At 42.2% G+C, this 27,787-nt stretch overlaps 1 protein-coding gene across 1 annotated transcript in view; it reads right to left on the reverse strand.

Annotated features, from left to right (window-relative positions):
* Window positions 1-27,787, reverse strand: part of LOC126285462 (peptidoglycan-recognition protein SB1-like) — a 201,729-nt gene that overhangs the window by 62,756 nt on the left and 111,186 nt on the right. Inside the window, exon 2 of the mRNA XM_049984875.1 lies at window positions 21,229-21,486. Coding sequence (XP_049840832.1) covers window positions 21,229-21,486 — 258 coding nt within the window. The remainder of the gene's footprint in view (window positions 1-21,228; window positions 21,487-27,787) is intronic.

Genomic DNA, 27,787 nt, shown 5'->3' on the forward strand with positions numbered 1-27,787 from the left:
ATCGTGTGGGGATTCAAGAAGTTCAAGGGTTACCTATGGGACCGTAAGGTGATTATTCATACCGACCATAAGGCGCTCACTTATCTGAAGGATTGTAAACTACTTCACGAACGACTGATTACGTGGTCGCTGTATTTACAGAAATTTAACTATGACATCTGTTACGTAAAAGGGACCGACAATTGCGTAGCGGATGCGCTGTTGCGGTTGCCCGAGTCTAATCAAGATGTATTGAAAGATGAGTCAGATGGAGTAGTCAAATTACACTATTTTAAAGACGTTGAGGGACGCAAATTAATAATGAACGTCTGTAAGAATCTACGTCGTCATCAGAACGAGGATGGTTGTTTAAATATGGCGAAAACCCGATATGACGAAAGGAGTCCAGAAGGAGAGAAATTAAGGAAGTATTACAAGATATACGATCATATCTTGTACATACGTAAGGATGAAGATAGTAATATTTGGCGGGTATGCTGGCCCACCAAATACGTCACGGAAATAATAGACTACTACCATTTGGCGTATGGTCACTGTGGACCAAAGAAATGTACGGAAAAGCTGAGTGAAGTAGAGCATTTTAACAACATGTTGAAACGCGCTACTGACAGAGTGAAAACTTGCGATTTATGTCAGAAGGTGAAGGTTACCAACTACCAACTGTACGAGTCGTGGTCCTATGTAACGTATTAGGCCTAACGACACCTTTGAATTACTGTGCGTGGACTTGTACGGACCTTTGCCCAAGCCATCAGGAAACTTTGCCTACATTTTAGCAGTGCTAGAAGCTTTTTCCAAGTTCATCAAATTATACCCGGTTAGGAAAGCTAACGCCAAAGCGGTCTATAACAAGCTTGTGAACGATTATTTTGTTCATATTGGTAAGCCCAAGGCGATTCTATCAGACAATGGGGCACAATTGACTTCTAAGTTGTGGAATGAAGGCATGGAAAGTAATGGGGTCGAGGTGATCCATATTTCAGCTTATCGTCCGGCTGGGAATCCCGCTGAGAGCTATATGCGCGAGCTAGGCCGACTTTGCCATCACAACCATAGGGCATGGGGCAAATATGTAGCAGTATTTGAGAGAATTATGAACACCTTAAGACATAAATCTACGGGATTTTCTCCAGAGGAAATCCTGTAGGATGACAGAGGCAAAAGTTTAGTGGAAGAGATAATCAAATTCCCTCCACGGATTGAAATTAGCATTGGTGTGAATAAAGATCGTTTGCGTGAAGAAATGAAGCTAAAAGCTGATGCTCGCATACGTCGTCATGACGCTAAAGCGCGTTTTGCTAAGTTTGCAAGCGGAGACTTAGTACTTGTAAAAGCTCATGAGAAATAGAGCGAGATAGACAATGAAATCTCTAAATTTAAGTTTGTTTATAATGGACCATATAAAGTCATTGGTATACCTCACACAAATGCTTATTGCTTAGAGTTTCCTAGCTCTGGAAAGCTATTAGGTATACGGAACATTGTAGACCTGAAATTGTACCAACCAAGGATTGATTAATACCACATAAAGGGTAATTGTACAGTATGTAAATATAGAGTGTAAAATTTAAACGATTTGCTAGATTGCCATGCTTTTGCCTGACCAAGAGGACATTACAGAAGTTGTAATGAATAAGTAATTAATTTTTACTAAATGATTTAAGAGAGAGTGATTATTTATCAATTGAAAAATCCAAGCTGCTAGTTTCAGTTTTCAGCTGAGTCACATAGCTCCGAATAAATCCTGACATTAAATTAACCAAATTAATACGACCAACGTGTGATCACTTGGAATACCACAGACTAACACAAGAACGCCTAAATGCATAGCATACCTTCCCACCACGAAACAGACCCAGTTCTGAGAGGAGAAACGAGAACAGAAGCCGAGAGAAGAGTCGTGTAGGCTAGGAGACCCTTCGATAAGGAACGGACGGCCACGTTTCCAGCCGACCGCCAATACCACCACCAGCCCATGTTAAAAGCTAGAGCTTTCCACAAGAACAGTATAGATCTTACGATAACACTAAAAGGGCCACACCGGCTGTAAGTTTTAGCGTGAGACTATACGCGTCTCTATTACGTAGCAAACATTAAAAACATTGCCCCACCACGAAAAGTATAACTTTTCTCATTGGATAGACAGAATTTTTGTAGGTGGAGCTTTAGGTTAACATTGAGAGCCTGATTGGTCAGTTGAAAACACAGCCATATACCTTTTTCTTAAACCCACTTCAGTAAATTGTAGTAAGGAGAGGTTAGGAGGGGTTGCTTCCGAGCTTTACGCCACGCCTGGTCCCGTCAACACCGACGTTGGACTGTTGATGACTGGAAACATGTTGCCTGGTCGGACGAGTCTCGTTTCAAATTGCATCGAGCTGATGGACGTGTACGGGTACGGAGACAAACTCCTCAATCTATGGACCCCGCATGTCAGCAGGGGACTGTTCAAGCTGCTGGAGGCTCTGTAATGGTGTGGGGCCTGTGCAGTTGGGACCCATGATACGACTCTCACAGCTGACAGGTACGTAAGCATCCTGTCTGATCACCTGCATCTATTCGTGTCCACTGTGCATTCCGACGCACCTGTGCATTTCCAGCAGGACAGTGCGACACCCCACCAATCCAGAATTGTTACAGAGTGGCTCCAGGAACAGTCTTCTGGGTTTAAACACTTCCGCTGGCCAACAAACTCCCAGACATGTACATTATCTGCGATGCCTTGAAACGTGCTCTTCAGAAGATATCTCCGCCCTATCGTACTCTTACGGATTTATGGACAGGCCTGCAGGACTCATGGTGTCAGTTCCCTCGTGCAGTACTTCAGGCATTAGTCCAGTCCATACCACGTCGTGTTTCAGCACTCCTGCGCCCTCGCGGGGGCCCTACACGATAGTAGAAACGTGTAACAGTTTGTTTGGCTCTTCAGTGTATTTATTTGTACTATTGCAATGAAGCAATATGCAAGGAAAGCGTTTCTGAAGAAGAGAAATTTGTTAACATCGAGTATAGATTTAAGTGTCAGGAATTCGTTTCTGAAAGCATTTGTATGGAGTGTCGCCATGTATGGAAGTGAAACGTGGACGATAAATAGTTTGGACAAGAAGAGAATAGAAGCTTTCGAAATGTGGTGCTACAGAAGAATGCTGAAGATTAGATGGGTAGATCACATAACTAAAGAGGAAGTGTTGAATAGGATTCTGGAGAAGAGAAGTTTGTGACACAACTTGACTAGAAGAAGGGATCGTTTGGTAGGACATGTTCTGAGGCATCAAGGGATCACCAATTTAGTATTGGAGGGCAGCGTGGAGGGTAAAAATCGCAGAGGGAGACCAAGAGATGAATACACTAAGCAGATTCAGAAGGATGTAGGTTGCAGTAGGTACTGGGAGATGAAGAAGCTTGCACAGGGTCACAGGACTGAAGACCACAACAACAACGACAACAACAACAACAACAACATTGCAATGTTGGGTTAAGAGCATTGTGTAAGGGGTCCGCGATCCCTTACCCAACCATAAACACGTTTTGCCCACGCACAGATCGGTGGCAGGTAAAATTGATAGTCAAGCGCCGCTAGCGCTAACACGGTCAGAGCCAGTCGGAATTCGAGCTAGGAATCCTTCAAGTCCGGACGGGGGCGTAGCTGCGCGCCGTGTCATACCGGCTGAGAGAGTCCCCAGCGCCATCGGTTGACCCTCATCAAAATATTACCGATTAGTGACAAATGATATTCTTCGACACGTCACTTAAATGCTTACTGTCTGCCGAATATCCGCGATGGTGTCAACAGCGCCAGCCAAAATTTGGGTTGCAGTGAGAACTATGTATGGTGACTATTGTGACAAAGTGTGATGGGATACTAAAATTTCTGACCTATCATAAGATTAACCATAAGAAGAAGTGTGAAACGAAAGTAATGTCTGCTTCGTATTGTGTCTAAACAGAGTTCATAAATAAAACTGTGTAAAACATCTTACCGTTCGTCATTGCAGAATCTTTTATCATTATGTGAATAGTGTTGAGCAGCTGCATTCCGCTTACAAACTACTCTCGAAGCAGCTAAATCCGTTTAGCATTTATCTATTGGACCACAGTCACATGAAAATTAAAGTTGCATCTGCGTCTACATCTACGTGAATACTCTGCAAATTACACTCAAACGCTGGCACTCTCGAACAGTGTACGGAAAAAAACGAACATCTATATCTTTCCGAGCGAGCTCTGATTTCCCTTATTTTATTATGATGATCGTTTCTCCCTATTTAAGTCGGCGTTAACCAAATATTTTCACATTCAGAGCGGAAAGTTCGTGGTTGAAATTTTGCGAGAAGATTTCGCCGCAATGGGAAGTTGGCGATGGAAATTTCGTGATAAGATTCCGTGGCAGTGAAAAACACTTTCGTTTTAACGATGTCCACCCCAAAACCTCTGTCATTTCAGTAACACTCTCTCTCTTATTTCTCGATAATACAACAGGCGCTGCTCTTCTTTAAACTTTGTCGGCGTACTCCGTCAGCCCCATCTGGTAAGGATTTCACAACGTGCAGCAGTATTCTAAAAAAGGCTCTGAGCACTATGGGACTTAACATCTGAGGTCGTCAGTCCCCTAGAACTTAGAACTAGTTAAACCTAACTAACCTAAGGACATCACACACATCCATGCCCGAGGCAGGATTCGAACCTGAGACCGTAGCACCAGCGCGGTTCCGGACTGAAGCGCCTAGAATCGCTCGGCCATGGCGGCCGGCAGTATTCTAAAACAGCACGTACAAGCGTAGTTTAGGCAGTCTCTGTAGTAGATCTGTTGCATCTTGTAAGTGTACTGCCAATAAATGCATCCTTTACTCGCTTACCCCACAACATTTTCTAAGTGTTCTTTCCAATTTAAGTTGTTCGTAATTGTAATTCCTAGGTATTAAGTCAAATTTACGGCCTTTAAATTAGAATGATTTATCATGTAACCTAAGTTTAACAGATTCCTTTTAGCACTCACGTGAATGAGCTTACACTTTTCATTATTTCGGGTCAATTGTCAATTTTCGCACCATACAGGTATCTCCTCTAAGAACTCGTCGTGCATCAGAATAAAAGGAGAGAAGAGGGTATGAGAAAACGAAGAAAACAGGGCACGAGAGAATAAAAAAAAAACATGGAAAAGATATTACGAGAAAACAAAGGGAAGAGGGCACGAGGAGGTGAAGAAAGATCACATAAAACCGTACAGAGCTAAGAGAAAATAACCCAGACAAATAACAAAAATGAAAGATAGTATACGGAATATATTACAAGTTCAAGGACATTTGTACAAAGGGTTATTGGAATTTAAGGAATAAGTGAAGAGAGACTTCGAGGAAAGAAATAGTGAACCGCTGCAAACGCAGACCAACTCTGCAAAGATATGGGCAAGAAGGGAGAAGAGAAAGCGGGGAAGGTTGAGAAAGGTGTTATGGGAGTTAAAATTGACTTAGAAAGGAGATCCACGCAGTAGAGACACATCACGATCAAGGGATCAAAGAAGCAAAACAGATGCAACAACAATGTAATATGGCCTTTGATGGGCTAGGAAACAGACAAAAGTATCTGACAGTAAATTTAAAGAAGGTGATAGAAGTGCAGAGGCAAGAAGACAATCAGAAAGTTGCGGATCATAATAAGCAGTTGCAGGATGGCATACACCAGCTGGACAGTAAAACTGAAGAGATCAATAGGAAGATTAGCGGTACAACATTAACACTGGGGGGACGTAGTGTTATTTCATTAGTGAACGCTGATAACAGGCATGCACAAACTAACATAGAGCAGAAGTATAAACCAAAAGGGACACTGCACCTGAAAATATTTACTTACTGCAAGTGGTTAAGAGACGCAGATGCAGATAAAATTCAATAGAATGGATGGTGAAGCTTTCACTTGGGGGGGGGGGGGGGGTCAAGAAGAAAGAAGAAGTCAGTAATTATGACCAATTTGAGTTAGAATTCCTGAAGAAGATCTGGTCCAAGAGTCATCAACGCATAATGCCGAAGATTTACTACATCACAAGCCTCTTAACACTGGGAGGGGAACCTTGAGAGAATTTTCAGAACATTTCCGGGAGCTGAACGACACGTTGGAGCAAGCATTAAATGATGACAGAATGATATATGTAATTAAGAGGAGGTTGAGGCGAAGAGTGCAAGGAAACCGATCTGGGAGCTTGATTAAAGACAGAGATACTCGTAGAAGTACTAGGGGAGTTAGAATCCAAATGAATGGGCAAAACCAAGGAGAAAATAACTACCAAGTAAATTAATTTAGCAGCTCACCAAGTTACAGAGAAAGGGGCAGTTGTCTTTGATATGGGAACCATTGTAATGGGCACCAATCTGCAATGATCACCGGAGAAAAGATGATTCAAGATTTTATGGTAGAAGAGAAGACAGACAAATGGGTAATGAGGTACAAATTGAAGAAGTAGGGAGTACGGAAAACTAAACAGCACTACAGGTGTGGTCTGATTGGGAGTGAGACCTAATAGACCAATTTTAACCTTATTAAACATGACGATGGTGGAGATCTGAGAGGGGACATAATGGAGGAAAATGAGCAAATGTCCAAAGAATCCATGTTACCTATTACCTGTGATTAAAATCAAAATATGTGGACTGAATGTTGATGCCCTAATAGGCACAAGAAGTGAAGCACGTGCTACATCCCAGAAGCTACATGAACAAATATTGTATGCAAATGTCAGTTTCCCGAGTTTTTCAGTGAATGACGTGAGAGTTGTGAATGCTATGGATGCCAAGCGCAAACCCATTAAAGAGCAATTATTGGTTACCTTTGAAGTAGAGCGAGAAGAATATGAGCAACATATTCAGTAGTGCAAGGTCTGAACAAGACAGTTATTGCGGGCATGGATTGGTTGAACAAAGCCGAAGCGGTAGTAAGTTTGGATGAAGACACTGCTGAAGCAAAAGAGAGAGGTGAAGAAGTTAACTTCTATAGAAGAGAAAAAGAAAATGAAGAGGAAGGATTTAAGTGGGTCATCTTATGTAATAAAGAGCAGCCCACAGCCGAACAACAAGACGAAGAGCTGGAGGAGGAAGGTGTGCTGATATTCTATGACGGGTTAGTGCAAGAGGATCAGCATAGGGAAGATATGATGGGCAAGAAACTTGAAAGGGTGAAACATTTGGATGAAAAAGTTAAGAGGAAATTCACTACAATATTGTACAAGCATCATAATGTCTTCCCTCAGCAACTGTGTATCATGAGAGAAGCAGAATGCAGACTGAAAATAAAGGCCATAAGCTATTCAGTATTAAACAGTATTCGATGCCCTAGCAAAAAGAAAAGCAGTAGAGAAAGACATACAGAGGATGGTGGACCTTGGGGTTATAGAAAGAGCCAAGAGTCTGTATAACAGTCCCCTGTTTGTATTGGATTAAAGGATGGGAAAGCTGGGATCGTGTTGGGTGCACACACAATGAACAGAATCACTGAACTAGAGAGGGACGAGCCGGAGATGATAGAAGAATTGATTCATAAATTTCGAGGAGCGAATACACTCAGTAGCATTGACTTGGCCTCTGGATATTGGCAAATATCTCTTGCCCCAGAATCTCGCCATTGTACCGCTATTACATACACTGGCAGGAGTTACCACATCAAGGTTCTGCTATTTGGCCTTAATGTATAAGTCTCTGAATTTATCGGAGCACTGTATAAAATTCTAGGTGAAGACTTACTTAGAAAAGTCACTGTCTATTTGGATGAAGAACTAATTGTGAGTGAGTCATGGGATGAACACTTGGAAAGATTAGATGCCCTCCTAGACGCATTTGATATGTCAACGGTGACAGCAAATCTGGGCGAATCAGAATTTGGTGAATCACAGATAAAATTCCTACATCACATAATTTCAGAGGAGGGTATTTACATAATCAGAGTAAGTTGAAGGCATTAGGCAACTTCCTATTCCTAGCACTAAGAAGCAATTGAGAGTGTTTTTCTGTGTCTGCGAATTCTATAGAACATTCATCAAGGATCCTGTACTCAATGCTTCAAACTTGACGAAACTAACGAAGGCAAAGATGACGTAGATTGGAAAAAAGACTGTCAAGAGGAATTTGAAAATATGAAGGAAACTTTGCATAATGCAGAAATATTGTACCAACCTGATTTTATTAAGGACTTCTATTTCGATGCAGGTAGCTCAGATTACAGATTGGACATACGGGCATATACTTATGTCATGTGGAGACAGATGGAAATACCAAAGTGATAGAAACTAGAGCATTTGATAGCAGAAGTTTAAATGCATGGGAAAGAAAATATTCTGTTACAGAACAGGAAGTACTAGCAATTGTATGGGGTTTCAAACGATTCCATTTCTATTTGACACAAAGATATGCGAAGGTGGTTATTGACAACAAAGCCCTGACATTTTCGTCGATTAACAAGGTGGTCACTGATGTTACAAGACTACGACTTTTAAGTGGTATATGAACCTGGTAAACCCAACATAATACTTGATGCATTATCAAGATTACCAACTGATTCACATTGGGTAGCAGTGAACACACCACAGGCTGAAGAAATATTAGGATCAACCTAGTGAAAAGATTGCAACATGCAAATAGCGAAAGTGAAGAAAGTTGGAAACAATGTGTGCCAGAGCACATAGTGGATAAGTTAATGTGTTGCACACATTATAGTAATGCTCCTTATGCACGAAAGAAATGTCTTGATAAGTTGAAATTAGATCGCACTGTCAATAAGAGGGGAAGGTGTATTTGCATAGTACTAAGTACTTGTGATACCCGCCAGAAGACTAAGACAACCCCAGTCCAACATAAAGGCTGTGTGCATTAATCATACCGACATCAATTAAGGCCATCGTAGGCATCGATCTGTTTGGACCTCTACCTGCAGCACAAAGAAGCTACACACAAGTCTTAGTTGCCGAAGAACTTGTTTCCAGATTTGTAAAATTTTGCATGTTGAAGAAAGCCACCAGCAAAGCTATCATTAATAAGTTTGAGAAGGGCTATTTCAATAAAGTACGTAACCTGTGCAAATTCTGAGTGATAACGGATCACAATTTTGGTCCAAAGAATGGAGAAAAATGCTGGATAGACGTTATATAGGAAGGACAGCCTCCTTCAGGTATAGAGTGGCCTCCAATTCTGCAGAATGGACGATGAAGGAGCTAAACTGTCTCTGCAGAACATACTGTCACAGGAAACATGGTTCATGGAAGGAATAGTTGGACGACTTTGAATGTGTCTAGAACCATCTATCACGTGATTCTACCAGATGTGATAATCTCAGATCTTGCTTAGCCAGGGACCTGATAGTATTTTTCGTAAATTACTTGAATTCTCACCAGGGAGCGATACAACATGGGAGAAGAAATTAAAACTAGTCGAAGTGTGTGTGAGGGAGAAGGCAAGGAGGAGTCAAGAGAGATATGATAAACTGGTAAAGCCAATAACTTATCGAGTCGGGGTCCTGGTGCTGGTGAAAGTGCATGCCAAATCAAAGAAAATGAATTCTGCGATACATAAGATCAGCCATGTTTACAAATGAACTATGTATGGTGATATGGATTGAACATCCAAACACTGTGGAAATAGATTATGTACAGCAATGAAAGCTCGTGACAAGGAACGTGTTGAAAACATGAAAAGGTACTGTCCATGCCATATGAAGATATGGGTACCCCAGGTGACGAAGTAGAGCCACAATGGGCATAGGGAACTAGCAACTTTTTTGTTAGTATACTAAATAGCCACTGGTATGCTCGTAGCTGGGTGAGATTTTACATCCTGTTTCAAGTCTCACACCTCTCCCATCTTTCCTGTCCTTAGGTTTAAGAAAATCGTGGAAATTATTAAGCAGATTAAACAATGATCGCCAAATATGTAATTTAGAAACAGTTTAATAAAACCTGTGGTACATTCGTCACAGTATTATGAAGTAATAATGAGATAAAAGAGGACATAATTTCTGTAATTGTTCAAGATCATACTATACGAACAGTAGTGCCAGAAAGGATAAAGATAAATGCCGAATCTAGATGAAACATTTATCAAAATCTTGAGAAAGGCTAATTAGTGTTAGTAGATAATTGTTCTGTACACTTGTAAATTTGTTTCGCAAGTCCTGAAACAGCAGACGAACGGCAATGAAATAGAATGACATAACAGATCATGGTCGTGAAAAATAGGAAAAAAAGTGTAAAATGACATACTGATGGTGAGGTACTCGGTTATATGAATAATATGAAGTGCAGGGATGTTTTATATGATGAGAGTAGTAATGTGTAGAGACGTTAACGTGCATGGAGGCATTTTTGTGTATTTATTGAGGTGATAACGAGGTTAATGAATGTGTAGGAGTATATATTTGAAGGAATAATAATACTGAGTTTAAGAGAGTTACACGTGATAGAGATTTATGTGAGTTGAGATATATGAAATATGGAGTAGTTTAAGAGATAACAGTTGAACACTATCATTTATTATCACACAAGTTGTCCTATTTGTATCTGTATGTATTTATGTTGTAAGTGATGATGAGTAAGGTAGAATGAGAATAAATGGAGAATTAATTAAGAACAACAAAGAAATAATAATTTCATGATCTAATTAGCTGTTGAGCTTGGTAATTCACTCTTATGTATTGAGTTTTAAGAAATAGAATGCTGTCACAGTATAAGGAATGATGTGTACTGCTGTTTCAAATTTTGAACTATATCTGTCAACAGAAGAAAAATATGTACTACCTTATTTGCAAAATTAATATCATCTATTCAAGATCAGAAACATAATCTAGGGCAGAGTGAGTACCCATTCCTTTTGAAACTTATTTTTGGTCAACCACGTTAGCAAGAGATTTATATGTGAAGGATTTAATACAAATTAAAGTATTGTCAATTACTCGTATAATCTGTTGTACTGAAGTTATGTTTTGCCAAATACGTTTGATGTTCATACATTGTTAAAGATAATAATATGCTGAAGAGCCAACGAAACTTGTACACCTGCTTAATATCGTATAGGGCCCCTGCGAGCACGCAGAAGTGCTGCAACGCGATGTGGCATCGACGTGACTAATGTCTGAAGTTGTGCTGGAGGAAACTGACACCATGAATCCTGCAAGGCCGTCCATAGATCCGTAAGAGTACGAAGGGGTGGAGATCTATTCCGAACAGCACGCTGCAAGGCATCCCACATATTCTCAATAATGTTCATGTTTGGGGAGTCTGGTGGCCAGCAGAAGTGTTTAAACTCAGGAGAGCGTTCCTGTTGGCAATGTGTAGCAATTCTGGGCTTGTGGGGTGTCGCATTGTCCTGCTGGAATTGCCCAAGTCTGCCGAAATGCACAATGGGCAAGAATGGAAGCAGGTGATCAGCCCCGCCGGAGTCGTATCTAGACCTATCACGGGTCGCATATCACTCCAACTGCACACGCTCAACACCTTTACAGACCCTCCACCAGCTTGAACAGTCCCGTACTGACATGCAGGGTTCATGGATTTATGAGGTTGTCTCTCTTCCTGTACTCGTCCACCCGATCGATACAATTTGAAACGAGACTCGTCCCACCAAGCAACATGTTTCCAGTCATCAACAGTCCAATGCCGGTGTTGACAGCCCAGGTGAGGCGTAAAGCTTTGTGTCGTGCAGTCATCAAGGGTACACGAGTGGGCATTCTGCTCCGAAAGCCCATATAGATGATGTTTGGTTGGATGGTTCCCACGCTGACGTTGATGGCCCAGCATTGAAATGTGCAGCAATTTGCGGAAGGGTTGCACACCTGTCCCGCTGAACGATTCTCTTCAGTCGCCGTTGGTCCCGTTCTTGCAGGATCTTTTTCCGGCAGCAGTAATGTCGGAGACTTGATGTTTTACCGGATTCCTGATATTCTCTGTATACTCATGAAATGGTCGTACTGTAAAATCCCCACTTCATCACTACCTCGGAGATGCTGTGTCCCATCGTTTCTGCGCTGACTATAACACCTCGTTCAAGCTCACTTAAATCTTGTTAACCTGTCATTGTAGCAGCAGTAAACGATGTAACAACTGCGACAGACACTTGTTGTCTTATATAGGCGTTGCCCACCGCTGCGCCGTATTCTCGCTGTTTATATGTTTCTCTATTTGAATACGCATGCCTGTACCAGTTTGTTTGGCGCTTTAGTGTAGAACAGCCATTAGTATGAAATATTTTCTCTACAGCCTTGACGCGTTCTACCAGAGGGGACATTACATGGTGATAATATTATGGGCGGCAAAAGCCCTGCTGAAAGAATGGCACACCGAACGGGCAGCTGAGATACGTTAATAAGAGGTTTTTTTGTGCAGTGCTACAGGAAAAGTAAGCAGCAACAATTATGTGTTTGATGTCCCACGCAGACGGCTGAAAGGGGTAAGTGTTTATTATTAACTGCAAATTAAACCTGTGTAAAATACCCATTACTTTTTACAAAGAATGAATTTCTATGTCATATAACATAAAACATATTTGTTTATAACATTTAGTATTTTTCACTAAGATGTGTAATATTTTTGTGCTATATGCCGGCCGGAGTGGCCTAGCGGTTGTGGGCGGTATTGTCTGGAACCGCGCGACCGCTACGTTCGCAGGTTCGAATCCTGCCTTGGGCATGGATGTGGGTGATGTCCTTAGGTTAGTTAGGTTTAAGTAGTTCTAAGTTCTAGGGGACTGATGACGTCAGAAGTTAGGTCCTATAGTGCTCAGAGCCATTAGAACCATTTTTTTGTGTTATTTCATTGTAGAGGCAGCACTATCGGCGTCAAAGGAATTTATGTAGTATGCTTTGTAATATTGTTGTTTGTTCTTAAGTTTCACGTTCTTTACTTTTTTGTGATGTGTAACAACTTTTTCTATCTTCCTTGGGTCCTACCGCTGCGAAGAAGTCTTTTAGGGCGGGCATGTATGAGCTCCGCGATCCCTTATCCGACGATACAGACGCTTTGCCTCGCACAAGTCGATGGTAGACAAAATCGATTGTGAAGCACCACTAGCGCTAAGAGAGTAAGAGTCAGCCGGAAGTCGAGTTTGGGGTTCATCGACCTCGGGCGGGGGCGTGAGCTATGCGTTTTGTCGTACCGGCTGAGAGAGTCCTCACTGCCGTGGTTTGACCACCAGCAATAAACTACCGATTCGTAACAAATGATATTTTTTGACAAGTGTCTTAAAGAGTTCCAATGTGCCAAATATCCACGTTCGAGTCATCTGTGCTGGCCACATTTTGGATTCCAGCGGGGATTGTGTGTGGTGAGCACTCTTACAGCATGTGACCAAATACTAACAATTCTGACCTATGATAAGATTGACGATAACTGTGATTACGTAGGCTTTCCCTGCGTAATAAGTCTTGAAAGTCTCTTCGGGTTTGATGCCGGTGTGCTCAAAATTCCGTGTGAATGTGGGAAAGCTTATATTGGCCATTCGATTCGTACAGTGCATGACAGGTGTGTGGAACATCACCGTCATACGAGGCTACAATAGCCGGAAAAATCGGCAGCAGCAGAACACTGCCTAATTTAGGGACACAGTATGAAATATGATGAAACTGTGGTAGTTGCCAACATTTCCAGTTTTTGGAACAGTGTCTATAAAGAGGCGATTGAAATGGGGTTGGCTGATAATTTAGTCAACAGAGGCAATGGGTTACCTCTTAGCAAGACGTGGAATCCTGTATTGTCTCGCATCAAAACTGAACGTTCTTCGGTGCGGCCCTGAGCGCGATATATCGCTGCCAGCAGTGTTCCACTAAGGGCGGCGCCACCTCCCTGTCTTGGAGGGCAGCAGCCGTGATGGGCGACGTACTGAACGGTGGCCTGTACAGGACGTCGATTTGCAGCCTGGCGTCGGTTCTCAGCGGGACTCATCAGCAGAAGCCGCATTCTCCTGAAGATGGCGACCACTTGGATGGCCGAAATATCGAATCAAGTTGATTTTAGGATCCCACAGCAAACCTGAAGAGACTTTTAAGTTCTTGACCATAACAAATTGCTAAAAATCGTTCAAAAGCCAAGGCCGCACAGAATATATTTTATTCAAGACAACTGGTTTCGACAAATGGCTCTGAGCACTATGGGACTTAACTTCTAAGGTCATCAGGCCCCTAGAACTTACAACTAATTAAAGCTGACTAACCTAAGGACATCTCACACATCCATGCCCGAGGCAGGATTCGAACCTGCGACGGGCGCGGTTGCAGACTGCAGCGCCTAGGACCGCTCGGCCACCCCGGCCGGCCCGGTTTCGACAGTCTTAGCTGTCATCTTCAGGTCTCAAACATTTTTTGTAGTAAAACGAGTTCATTTCACGCTGAAATTCATGCACGAAATGTGCTGAGTTTTATCCACTTGACACTTTTTGAATGAGATTCAGCGTAAAATGAACATGTTTTACTACAAAAAATGGTTAAGACCTGAAGGCTACAGCTAAGACTGTTGAAACCGGTTGTCTTGAATTAAAAAAAATATCTTGTGCGATCTTCGCTTTTGATTGGTTTTTAAAAATTTAAACAGATCGCCCTTCAGTATTCTCATAATGGGAAAATTTGGCCATAACTAGAAGTGTGAGACGAAAATGTTCACCGGTCCATATAGTGTCTAAGCAGGATATATAAATGAAGCAGTGCTGGTGTTGATTACTGCAGAACCCTTCATCTTTGCGTGGACATTGCCGTGTAACCGCGTCATGATTAGGAACGACTCTCAAAGCAGATACATCCGATTGGCTTTCATCTATTAGGCCACGGTCACAAGAAAATTAAAGACAGTGACAATCGACAACTCACTAATCGCGAGTGTTTCTATATGAAATTAGTATACTGCACAAATTTAATTATAAGGAACGGAGTATATGCAGAAGCAACCAGAATTGCACCTACGACCTTTCAGAAATTATTCAGGAATAACGTTTGAGTACTTTAGTGTAAGGGAGTCAAGTTGCTCGGTAGCTCGCTACAGACTCGTTACATTCCATAATTTTTCCATTATGCGGGGCCACAGTAATAAAGTACTTCTTTAAAGTCAGTACCGCCAATAGACTGCTGTTTATTTACAGTGTTACATTTACACTGACAAAATCATGATTTCGGCTTCGAAGTGCCATTACCAAGTGTTTTAGGTGTTATAAATTGCCTAAGATTGCATACTTTCGTATTAAAATACACTATTAGACACATTGTGTAAGAGTCGATATTTCTGGCAGAGCCTACTGCTTTGTTTCATTACTGAGTACACCATCTTGGAGTAATGTGTCTAACTGTGTATTTTAATACGGCAGTATGCCATCTTGGGCAATTTATAACACTTAAAACACTTGATAATGGCACGTTGAAGCCGAAATCATGATCGCGTAAGTGTAAATGTAACACCGTAAGTAAACAACAGTTTAATGGCGATACTGACTTTAAAGTTATTATATTTAGTTTAGTTCCTTGTCCCAGTAGGCTTTGTATGTGTACCGCACGGAGAATTGTGGACAGCAGAGCGAATGTTGAGGGTACGCGCTGCGTGTCCTGTCTGACAACAAACTTGTTCCGTTCGCTCTCCCCACCTGCTGCTGACGACAGGGTTGTCCACTTGGCTCTTCGCCCTCAAGCTTCCATCCACTGCTGCTCGTTTCTGTCTCGGGTTTGTTTTCCGGCAGTGTGAGTGATACACAGCAGCACTGTGGATAGGCTTGCCGACGTAGAGCTGGGCGACTTGCACCTCGTGTGTGGATTAACTGGGTGCTGTGGAAGAGGGCCGCAGCTACGCCAACATCGAGATGTTCCCGCAGTGCCCACAACCACGTAACAGTCGCTTTGCTTTCAGGGATGCATGAGCCGTGTGTACGTCCATCTTTCCACGTCTCGTTTCCTCAGCGTCGTCTGGAGCCAATATTTTTGGTAATCGACAGTGTTTGGGCGCGATCGGGCTCTAGCATCTCGTTGCTCTCTTTTACTGCTTCGCTTCTATTTCGTTTTTCCGTGGTTGTTCAGGGCTGGTCTTTTATGAAGCTCTTTCGTTTGAACTCCCGCCCATAGTGTACCCACTATCGATTGCGAGTTCTGTCTTTGGCGTACTTAGGAACTGTACGTTGGTAACACAACCGACTCACGTATTTACTGCAGCCCACTCTTTGGCCTGTACTACACTCCTGGAAATGGAAAAAAGAACACATTGACACCGGTGTGTCAGACCCACCATACTTGCTCCGGACACAGCGAGAGGGCTGTACAAGCAATGATCACACGCACGGTACAGCGGACACACCAGGAACCGCGGTGTTGGCCGTCGAATGGCGCTAGCTCCGCAGTATTTGTGCACCGCCGCCGTCAGTGTCAGCCAGTTTGCCGTGGCATACGGAGCTCCATCGCAGTCTTTAACACTGGTAGCATGCCGCGACAGCGTGGACGTGAACCGTATGTGCAGTTGACGGACTTTGAGCGAGGGCGTATAGTGGGCATGCGGGAGGCCGGGTGGACGTACCGCCAAATTGCTCAACACGTGGGGCGTGAGGTCTCCACAGTACATCGATGTTGTCGCCAGTGGTCGGCGGAAGGTGCACGTGCCCGTCGACCTGGGACCGGACCGCAGCGACGCACGGATGCACGCCAAGACCGTAGGATCCTACGCAGTGCCTTAGGGGACCGCACCGCCACTTCCCAGCAAATCAGGGACACTGTTGCTCCTGGGGTATCGGCGGGGACCATTCGCAACCGTCTCCATGAAGCTGGGCTACGGTCCCGCACACCGTTAGGCCGTCTTCCGCTCACGCCCCAACATCGTGCAGCCCGCCTCCAGTGGTGTCGCGACAGGCGTGAATGGAGGGACGAATGGAGACGTGTCGCCTTCAGCGATGAGAGTCGCTTCTGCCTTGGTGCCAATGATGGTCGTATGCGTGTTTGGCGCCGTGCAGGTGAGCGCCACAATCAGGACTGCATACAACCGAGGCACACAGGGCCAACACCCGGCATCATGGTGTGGGGAGCGATCTCCTACACTGGCCGTACACCTCTGGTGATCGTCGAGGGGACACTGAATAGTGCACGGTACATCCAAACCGCCATCGAACCCATCGTTCTACCATTCCTAGACCGGCAAGGGAACTTGCTGTTCCAACAGGACAATGCACGTCCGCATGTATCCCGTGCCACCGAACGTGCTCTAGAAGGTGTAAGTCAACTACCCTGGCCAGCAAGATCTCCGGATCTGTCCCCCATTGAGCATGTTTGGGACTGAATGAAGCGTCGTCTCACGCGGTCTGCACGTCCAGCACGAACGCTGGTCCAACTGAGGCGCCAGGTGGGAATGGCATGGCAAGCCGTTCCATAGAACTACATTCACCATCTCTACGATCGTCTCCATGGGAGAATAGCAGCCTGCATTGCTGCGAAAGGTGGATATACACTGTACTAGTGCCGACATTGTGCATGCTCTGTTGCCTGTGTCTATGTGCCTGTGGTTCTGTAAGTGTGATCATGTGATGTATCTGACCCCAGGAATGTGTCAATAAAGTTTCCCCTTCCTGGGACAATGAATTCACGGTGTTCTTATTTCAATTTCCAGGAGTGTATTTATAGGCGAGCGCGGTCACGCTGGGAGAGGTTGTCGCGCAGTGGCCTTCGTGTCTGCTCTGGTGACGTCGACATCCTGCCTTCCGCGTATGGGTGTTGTTATCGAACCGGCACTTCTAGCCGTGGAGGAAGGCCGGCCTGGTTGGGCCCCTCTGTCCGCTTTTCATTGGTTGTCCGCGGGAGGCGGATGGCAGTCTAATCATCGCCTGCGTCGACGAAGGCAGACAAATAGTAACCATCGTGGGGCGGTGGAGCCGCTGTTCGGCGAGGCTTTGAGTCCGGGAGCAGTTCGGCTGGGCCGGGTCTGCCGGGACGAGTGGGGACGGCTCACAGCAGTGCACAGCAGTCCCGGACAAAGGACGAAGTGCGCCGAGGGAGAGGAGAAAAGAAGTTGAGTGTGGATGTTTCAAGTTGATCGTCCTTTGGGATTGAGTTCATCCGGTCGTCTTTTCCGCCTTGTGGCCACCGCTGTCTGTTCTGTTCACTGGTGCAATTCTGACAGTGCAGATTCTTCCACGCATCGTTGCTAACCGGTGTAGTGGTGTATTGTGCAAGTTATTTGTGTACGTTTGCACTTCTATGTTTTGGTAGTTCATCCTCCCTCCCTGTGGTTGCCGAATTTCGGGTGGGGAGTTAGTTCCTTGTCTCCCAAGATCTAGTGCTCTATTATTAAGGTTAATTCTAGTGTTGTGTTAATCCCTGGGTATATGTGTCTGCCACACTATTTGCGCTGTATTTATTCTAAGTGAGTTGCACTGACAGTAGTTGGGGGTTCGAGTCCTGTCACGGAGCTGATAAGGGGTCACATTGGTTTCGGCTTGTCAGTTTGAGGGTGTTGCCTTAGAGGTTTGTTAACATTGGCATGTCAGCATTGTCTAGCGCTACCGGGACCTAACGAAGAACATTGTACTGATTAGGGAATGTTGTTACACGTTCTTGTTTTCATTTCGATATCTGTATTTGTGAAGGCAACCGCATGAAGTAAGATCTGTTCTCAAGCTATGCTGGATCTTGCGCTCTTGGGATTTTTGTTTTTGTTTTGATCCCGACTATTTGGGTGTGAGGAATATGGAACTGTGTTGTTAATGTTCGGCTTTAACAGCGAACACACGGCTAGTTTAGTACGTGTGTAGCAGCATGCCGTCCTCGTGAAGGCGTGCCCGCTAGATTGCTATTGCGTCTCATGAAAGTGTAATTTCCGCCTTACTAAAACCCCCTTGTTAAAAAGAAAAAAACTTTAGAAATACCTTCTATTTGCGTTAACTATCTTGTCGCTTAAGTAAATATCCGCTCAGTGATTAAGCTAGTGGGAGCACCTATCCTAAAAGCAACTAGCGCAATTCTGTTATGGTGGCCCTCGTGCCTATTTTGGTCCGAAAGATTGTATAAACAGGCTTACATGTTCCGAATCGAACTTCTGATATTGTTTTTTGAGTCACTGTGGATTATTAAATTTCATTTACCAACCGTGTTTATAAGTTATTAATGTGCTCGGCTGGAATGCAATACGAGACTTTTGGGACCATAGGTTGTCCGGGTAGAAATTTGAAGCCATGCTGTGTTGTGAATTCATGTATTTATGTTTTATATTGCAATGACAATTTAAATGTGGTAAACCCACGCTTGTGATTAACAATTAAAGATTTAAGAGTGCGTTCACTTAGCGCTTACTTATGTGTTGTATTATTATTATTTAAAAAAAGTTATATTAAGCGTTTTAATTTCTTAAATTAAAACCTTTCCAATTCGAAAGTGGTGGCCCTCCCATTTTGTGCAATTGTAAGCATCGAAGCAGGATTTACGTAGTTGGTTTTATGTATTGATGTTATGAATAAATTATTTATGTGTTAAATCACGTCTGATTTGTCAATTCCTTGGTCCCATCCACACTTTGGTCGTAGTCTTTTAATATTAAATGATCAGACCACCATACCAATACATGCATCTGAAGCGCTTTATTACGGGTAACTCAGAAGAATGGAAGACGAAACTCCCCGTGGAAGACAGGTGGATTTACTTTGTTAAGGAAACCGAAAATCCTGAACACAAATGCCACCTACTAAAATTATGCGAGTATTTGTTTTCTGTTCCCGCACACGACGCCACTGTGGAAAGAGCATTTGCGCTGATGTCAACCCAGTGGACTGATGTAAGAAATCGACTGCTGCCAGGGACTCTGGAATAAATCTTACAGTGCTAGTTTAACTACAAGCTGACTTGCATGGTGTTTTGTAAATACGTAAAAGAGAAGAGACACTTACTTGAAAAGACGATGGTGATGTCTTTTATTTGCTTGACGACAGCTGCTGGCAAGGGTGAACCTAAAGAGTTCATGGTGGAGACTGCACGTAGGATGAGGACTGGGAGCTGATGTTTGTTATAGAGACGGAAACAAGGTTGGTGGATGTGATCTGTGAGGGGTGTGGTGATGGCAGGGATATAGCTATGTTGTGGGGTTAGGATGGGTGCTGCACGCCAGGGTGTCTAGTTGGGAAAACAAGAAGGGGAAGTGGTTTTGGGAATATGTGGCATGGGACATAGAACAGGCTGGCAGGATTACTTCATGGAGGATATCTGCACACTCGAATAGTTGTGCATTCTGAATGACAGGGATAATGAAGTGGATGATGTCTTCATCAGCAGGTGGAGGGTGTAGGGATTTGTTTTGGGAGAGTGATGTGTCGTTAGGGCGCAATGAGATGGTCAGTTCATCGTTTTTTTTTTTTTTTTTTTGGTTCATCGTTTTTTTTTGGAGAGGGCATAGCTTTACACTTGTAGGAGTATGTGGTTAGGAATTGGTTGCATGTGTTGCAGATAGTTGGGGACTGGATTTTAGGACAGTTTTCGTTCAAGTGGAGGTTTTACAGTAGGGATATGCTGATGGGTTTTTGCGGTGTGGGGTCAAAGGTCGTTGTAGGTGAGGCATCTGTGGAAATTGTAGTCTTAGGCTCGGAATCAGGGAGGTTCTACCTTGTATTTATGGTGGTGCATTAAGGCTCCATTCTGAAGGAAGTACTCTGTGGTACATGTGTCTTCGGAGAAGACGCCGATTATGAATCCTGAATGATAGTTGTGGTGAATTCGGAGGGCCCTTCGAGAATCGTGACTGGAATTTAGCATCTGCTCGACTCCTCCCACTGTGATCTTTGGATCAGCCACCTTGATCACAGCAGCTAGAGCAGGCGAGTGGTGTGGGGTCTGGTGTCGTCTAGGACTTGGTGGGCTACGTGGAAGCAGGAAGGCACGTGAACCAAAATTTATGGCAGGAAGTATGTGCAGCAGTTGGGTGTGGAAATTAGGATTGCAGGACTTGGTCTTGATGGAACTTTGCAGGGTATGAATTGTAAATTTGTCAAAGTTTGGAAGGGTCTTTTCAGTTTCAACGGATTTGGTTTTAGGATTGAGTAACTTGACGTCCAGGCGTGACAGGACGAAGGAATGTGTTGGAAGAGACGTTTGGGATGAGACGGGAGTGGAGTCCATAGGTTCTGGTATGTGGGGCTGCAGTGGAGTATTTTGGGTTTCAGTTACAGGTGCAGTGTGTGTGATAGGTAGTTTGCAAGGATGTGTTGGGGATAGTTTGTATGAGATTATTGGTTGGTGACTGAGATCTGGTATGGATGTTTTCCTTACCTGGAACTGGTGTAGCTGAACCAGATGCAGATGTCGCTAGTTCAGACACAGCTGCTGGTTGTGAAGTTTGCGCAAGTGCGGTCGAGGCCAGAGTATTTGCAGCTGGCTCTTCTGCCTCTGGACCCAGACATAGTGGCGAAGGTGTTGGCAACAGAGCACCAGTAAGGGTCGGTGGTGCTGCTGAGTGGTGCAGTCCTGCCAACGCTGGCTGCGGTGGCGGTGGTAATACAGCTGCCACGCCTGCTGGAGTTGTATTATCTGCAAACAAGGAGTCTGTTGAAACTGAGGATGAAGAGTGAGAGAGAGAGAGAGAGAGAGAGAGAGAGAGAGAGAGAGAGAGAGAGAGAGAGAGAGAGAGTTTGAAGACAGATGGAGTCATATGAGTAGTCTGGAAGTGGAGGAGAGAAGAATAGGTGGGACTAGTAAATAGGGGTAAAGAAATGAGATGGAAGGTGAGTATGGGTGGGAACAGATCACTGCGGACTTTGTAGTCATGAGTTGATTCAGCGTAGATTTTGAGGCAAGCAGTACAAAAGCTGGAAGAAACTCGACAATGGCAGGGACAGCAGGCAGGTGATGAAAATGGTGGCAAAGGAAATTATGGGTGTGAAAACTGTGACTGGCAACGGTGATATTGGCTGACGAAGAAGGTGATGACTGGCAGTGAAGGTGATGACCATTGACAAAGCGATAATTGACAGTCAGGGTGATGACTCGCAGCAACGACTGACAGCAAACCTGGTGACAAAGACAGTGGCCGGCCGTCGTGACCGAGCGGTTCTAGGCGCTTCAGTCCGGAACAGCACTGCTGCTACGGTCGCAGGTTCGAGTCCTGCCTCGGGCATGGATGTGTGTGATGTCCTTAGGTTAGTTCGGTTTAAGTAGCTCTAAGTCTAGGGGACTAATGACCTCAGATGTTAAGTCCCATAGTGCTCAGAGCCATTTGAACCAAAGATAGTGACAGTGAGACGAAAACTTTTCCCTATCGAGTTTCCAACCCTGACAACAGCCCAGGCAGCAGTTTTTCTGACTGGAAGAGTGGTTCCAATCTTCGAATGTGCCAGTAGTATGTGGGTCACTTGGGACCACCCCCTCTTCTAAGGTTAAATTCAACCATAATTTTATTTATCTTTTATGGGTCCATTTAACCTTAAAAAATTATTTTACTTATCTGTTGGATAATCGTGTTTAACCTTAAATCTTACCTTAAACGCATTTTATTTTTAAATCTTATTTAAGATTAAAACCAACCATACCCTATCCAATGAGGTTTCCAAAAGTATATCTTGTTTAAGGTGAAAACTAACCATACAATTAAATCCCAATTTCTTTCACAAGTGTGAAATTATTTATGGTTGAAAGTCAGCATAAAACGTAACCAAAAGCTGTGATTAAAATCAACCATGAAAAAGTCACAAGATTTTATTAAAAAATATGGCTCAAACTAATCTTAAAAAAGATTAAAATGCATTGAAAAGTGTTGAGAAAGATTATGGTTAAGCTTCATCTTAAAAAAGTATTAAATGTGTGGTGAGAACCATCCATTCTATTTAAATAAAGAGTCTCAATAAAAAGTGTTAAAACTTATGGTTACTCTTAACCTTAAAATGTAATCGAAGATTTTTTCAAGAATTATTCCTATACTTAACCAACACTTTTTTAAGGTCCTATTAACCATAAAAAATTATCTTAATCTTATTTAAGATTGTGGTTTGTGTCTACCTTAACTTATTTTACCTACATTAATCTTATTTAAGGTGAAACCTTACCTTAACTTATCTTACCAATTATAGCCTCTTTTAACCTTAACTTGTCTATTTATCTTAATCTGTTTCAAGATTGTGTCTATCTTACTTTGCTATTTCTTTTGTTATTTAATATCCCCAAGGATATGTTTCAATAATACCATTGCCCTCAGACTCAATCATTCTTTTATCATAATCGAATTTGAATTCTTTACTAACATCCTTATTAATCAAGCGTTTAGATTTTGTATCTCTTGTAATCATTTTATATTTCAATTTAACCTTATCGATGTCCTTATCCACAATATTTTTCATAGTTTTGATGTTCAATGCTTTAGAGTTTTCATAGTTTAACGTGAAACCTTTTACCTTCATTGTCTCCTTTCCTTTGTATGTCACGTACCCGTAGCTCTTAGGTCCTGTAGAAATCCAGTCTGTGATATGATCATCCTTACCCAGTTCATCAGTCCACTCCCCCAACATACAACCAGTTTCAACAGTGTTGGTACCATCATCAATATAAACAATACTATCAGTATCGTAGTAGACCACATTTGACCCTAGCCTGTCTAGCATATCATAAAGCCGTAGGCGCGCATTAGAAGTTGTAAATGCTGCTATAAACACATTGGTTGAGTAGGAGTCTTCAACGAAATTATCTTTGTACTTATAGGTGACTTGTACAATATTATCATTAATAAAAATCATATTGCTTATATCAACCCTATCATCTAACATTATTTTGTACCACCTCTCTACATCCACTACGTATTCACTTTGGGTCAAGTTCTGTCTTTGACCGAATTTACCCCACAATGAGTTTAAGCAAATCTTTGAAACGGCACGCTTACCAGGATTCGGAACCACTTCTTCGGGATTCAGATCGATATCAAGATGTTCCTTAACCGCTGTGGTGTACTCTTCAATAGTTTTAAAGTCATCTTTCCACCCACTCGTTTCTAGCTTTATTTTCATAAAGTCTTTGACGTAGCCTTTAAACAGATTATTACTCTTTTCTTCAAAATGCCAAACCTCGTACACTTGTACCACTTTATACCCCTTCTCTATAGCTTTCTTCACTTCATCTGTAGTCCACGTTCCTATTATCACCCTTTCGTCGTCTGTGTGCTGACAAGCACCACATTTTTCCTCAATACACTTTCCACACAACCCAAATATCAACTTATCCTTTTTAATAGGCAAAACAGGATGATACAGCTTACGCGGTGGTAATACTTTGCTCTTAATCAAACCGTACCAATTTTTGTTGTACCTCTTAGGTTTGTATAATTTTATAGGGTGACCAACAGGATAGTAATCAAAATACTGAACTGTAGGGTAGAGGCTGCATACATCTATGTATCTCAGCTTTTTACCACACACTTTAAGCTTGTTTGCATTTGTTCTTCCTCCATAGAAAGCATCTCTAGGGTTCAAGGGTTCAACGATTGGAGTAGTATTGTTGTATCCTTTACTCTTAGCCCACTTGCATTCCCACATTTCGACACGGTTGTATACTGCTTCCCTAATTTGGTAACTTCTTCGCTTTGTTTTCTCGTACAAGTCTCCCATAGTCTCATGGTTAACATTGTTAATAGTCTCTTCTTGATAACAATCAGGACATCCATGCCAAAAGCAACCGTGGAACTGGTATACTGTATTAGTGTCCTTATTGAATCCATCTACTTTTGTCCCACGAATCGTTACTTCTCCACCATTCAAAGCGTGTTGTACACCCCCGAAGGTGTTGAGCCAGGTTATCGACTCTTTACTATACATTTCTTTCTTGGCACTTTTTATCACAGCCATAGTATTTTCCTGGAGGTACTTGGACCTATAAATACCCATACAAACACTCGCAATAGTTATGTACTGAAATGGATCTATGTTAGCAATCTCTAAAAATTGTTTCCTTAACTCCAAACAACCTCTACACAGAATATCTACATCAGAGTTACAGTAGTCCATAAATTCCTTTTGAAAGTCAAATATATAATTTTCTTTAACCTTTTGATGATACCACTCAAGAAACTCTTTTCTAGCTTTTGTCTTCATCATGTCTACGCCATAGTATTTGGTCTCAGGAATAGGTCCTACATAAGTCTGATTGTCTCTTGTGTTGAAGAAATGTGGGAAGTAACCCTTCTTAAGTTCTTTCAGCCCGAATGTTTTAGGGAAGTCACTCAAAGGAGAAGCTACGAAATTGTGGCTATCAATAATGCTTATTAGTCCGTTTACCTCTAGCATCATCAACTTTGTTCCATTGTATATAGTGTATGGTTTCAACGTATTCTCTATACAGTATTTTAAAATGAATTGTGAGTCATAGCCTTTCGCATTGTGTGCAATAGCCGTGTACCCTTGGTGGTTCTTAGAAATCAACCACTTGCAGAACTCTTCATTTGTTTTGAAGGAAACTTTGGTACCGTCAATATAGTGGGCTACTACGAGGTTGGGGATGTGCACTCCAGTATCTTGCTCAGCTTCATAGTCGAACCAGATATACTTTTCTGTGTAATGGCAACCATTTAATAACTTTATAATTTCAGTCAGTGTATTATTGTAGAGTACTTTATACTCTTGTTCTGAAATATCTCCATTACCAAATTGTCTTTGAAGGGTAGTGAGCTTAACATTTTTGAGAAGTTTATCCTTGTTTTTAGCTACAAAGTGTTCCAAAAAACTCTCCTTATCGGTAGCCTTACAAATACACCGACTTTCACACCTTCCGCCTTTCTGATGTTTATGTTGTATGTAGCATTGATGTTCACCAGTCTTATAAGGTTCCATACAATTGTAGCAAAAGGAGTATCCGCATTTATGCTCTTTAGATCTCGATAAAATTAAATTACATCCTCTACATTTATAAACTGTGTTACAAACTTCTGAGTGGTTATCTAAGCATTCCTGGTTGTAACAATACCTGTTACATTCCTTACAATAAACCTTATTCTTTTCTTCGGGGGAGTGCGCAGGTTTCTTGCACAGAATACACACATTTCCCTTCGTTTTATACTTATGTTTGTCTTTATTATTGTAAGGTGAGTCGCACTTATTGCAGTAATAACAGCTTCCCAGAAAGCTTTCATACTGTTTATGACGTCAAAATGGTTCCCATTTTTGTATAGATAAATTTTGGTTTCTCTTTCTTCTCCTGAGTATATAACAGAATTAAAATTTTCGGCACACACAACCTTTATTTGAATATTCAATAATTTTTCTACATTTTTAATATCTTCAAGTGTGAAACCTTCCTCGTTGTAGTTTCCTAGCCTCTTGCACAACTCTTCAGTTAACTCCGTTTGAATGCGTCTGCCGCCTCTGACATGTTTAATATTAATGTCACTAAGTTGCCTACCGAGAACCTCATTCGTGTGGTAGGTCAGGGCTGTTACTATGGCTCGTGGGCAGCACAAGTTATCTTTGTTCTTTATTTGGGTGATGCATCTTTTTGTTCTCACATCTTAAGACAGATTTATAATTTTCGACCTGCCTTGACCTCTAGGTACATTCAGAATCTTAATATTGAACCTGGTCTGTGTGATATTTAAGTTCTCGTTAGAAGATAGAATTCTACCGATATGACTCATGAAAGATCTGGCGTTAACATTAGATTGTACCACGGTTGAAATATCATGATGGAAATTTGGGTTGCTTGCTACTACTGTTAATTTGTCTCCTTTTTTGTAGTTTCCTTTCTCTTTGGCCAGTTTAATCATTGCGTTGATGGCGTTCTCAACTTGCATTAACTTATCAACTTTAATGGTGTAGTCTACTTCAGTGGTATTAAATTTCTTAATGAACCGTGAGTTTGTTTCAGTGATCTTGTAGGGTGGTTTTCTTTCTTCCTTGGGTGGTTCTATCAAGTCTTCGTGAAAGCCTAACTCTTGAGCTACCTTATTACGAAAGACAATGTCTTGCGTCTTCAAAATGGATTCAATTATTTCAGCCTTCCTCATCCTAACAGTCGCCTTAATGTTATTATTTCTTCCAATCTCTCGCAGCTGTGGTACCCTTAGCTTTTCCAAATCCTACTTCTTGTACAACATGTCCTTAGTCTTTTCCAAAGCTTCTTTAAGTTGCGATTTCTTCATTTTCGAAACACCACTAAGATTATAATCCTTAGCCAAGATCTTAAGATCTTCACGGTATATTTTATTCTTCTTCTTCTCCTCCTTCTCTTCATTGTTTGGGTCATTCTTAAGATGAATCTTTGACTTCAAGTGCCTGGACCAATTCTTATAAGTGATGTCCACTCCACACTTGTTGCAGTATTTACCTGCATAGCTATATTTATTTCCTTCCGACATATTCATTTATTTACTTATTTATTTTATTAAAAAAATTAAATAAAAATTCATTTTTTTAATTTCGAAAAAATCTTCTTACTACTTGCTACCAATAGTTTTAAGGTTTCGTAGACCTTAAAAATAATATTTGAATTTAGCCTGAGTCAGATTGTTCAGCCTCAGAGTCAGATTGTTCAGCCTCAGAGTCAGATTGTTCAGCCTCAGAGTCAGATTGTTCAGCCTCAGAGTCAGATTGTTCAGCCTCAGAGTCAGATTGTTCAGCCTCAGAGTCAGATTGTGGTATTATTTCAACCATCAACTTTTCAAATTGTTTTTCTAGCTGTGACGTACCTTCACCTATTGCGTTGAGTTCTCTCTCGTCTTCTACATGTTCCATAATAATCAGTTGTAAATACTGAAGGCTGCGCAGATAATTAAAAACGGGAAACAACATAATTTCTGGCACCTTATTTATATCAAAAGGAAGTACTGCTGACTTGTCGCCGCCTTTCATAATAAACGTCA

The sequence above is a fragment of the Schistocerca gregaria genome, chromosome 8, assembly GCF_023897955.1.
Source record: "Schistocerca gregaria isolate iqSchGreg1 chromosome 8, iqSchGreg1.2, whole genome shotgun sequence".
Taxonomy (NCBI): Eukaryota; Metazoa; Arthropoda; class Insecta; order Orthoptera; family Acrididae; genus Schistocerca; species Schistocerca gregaria.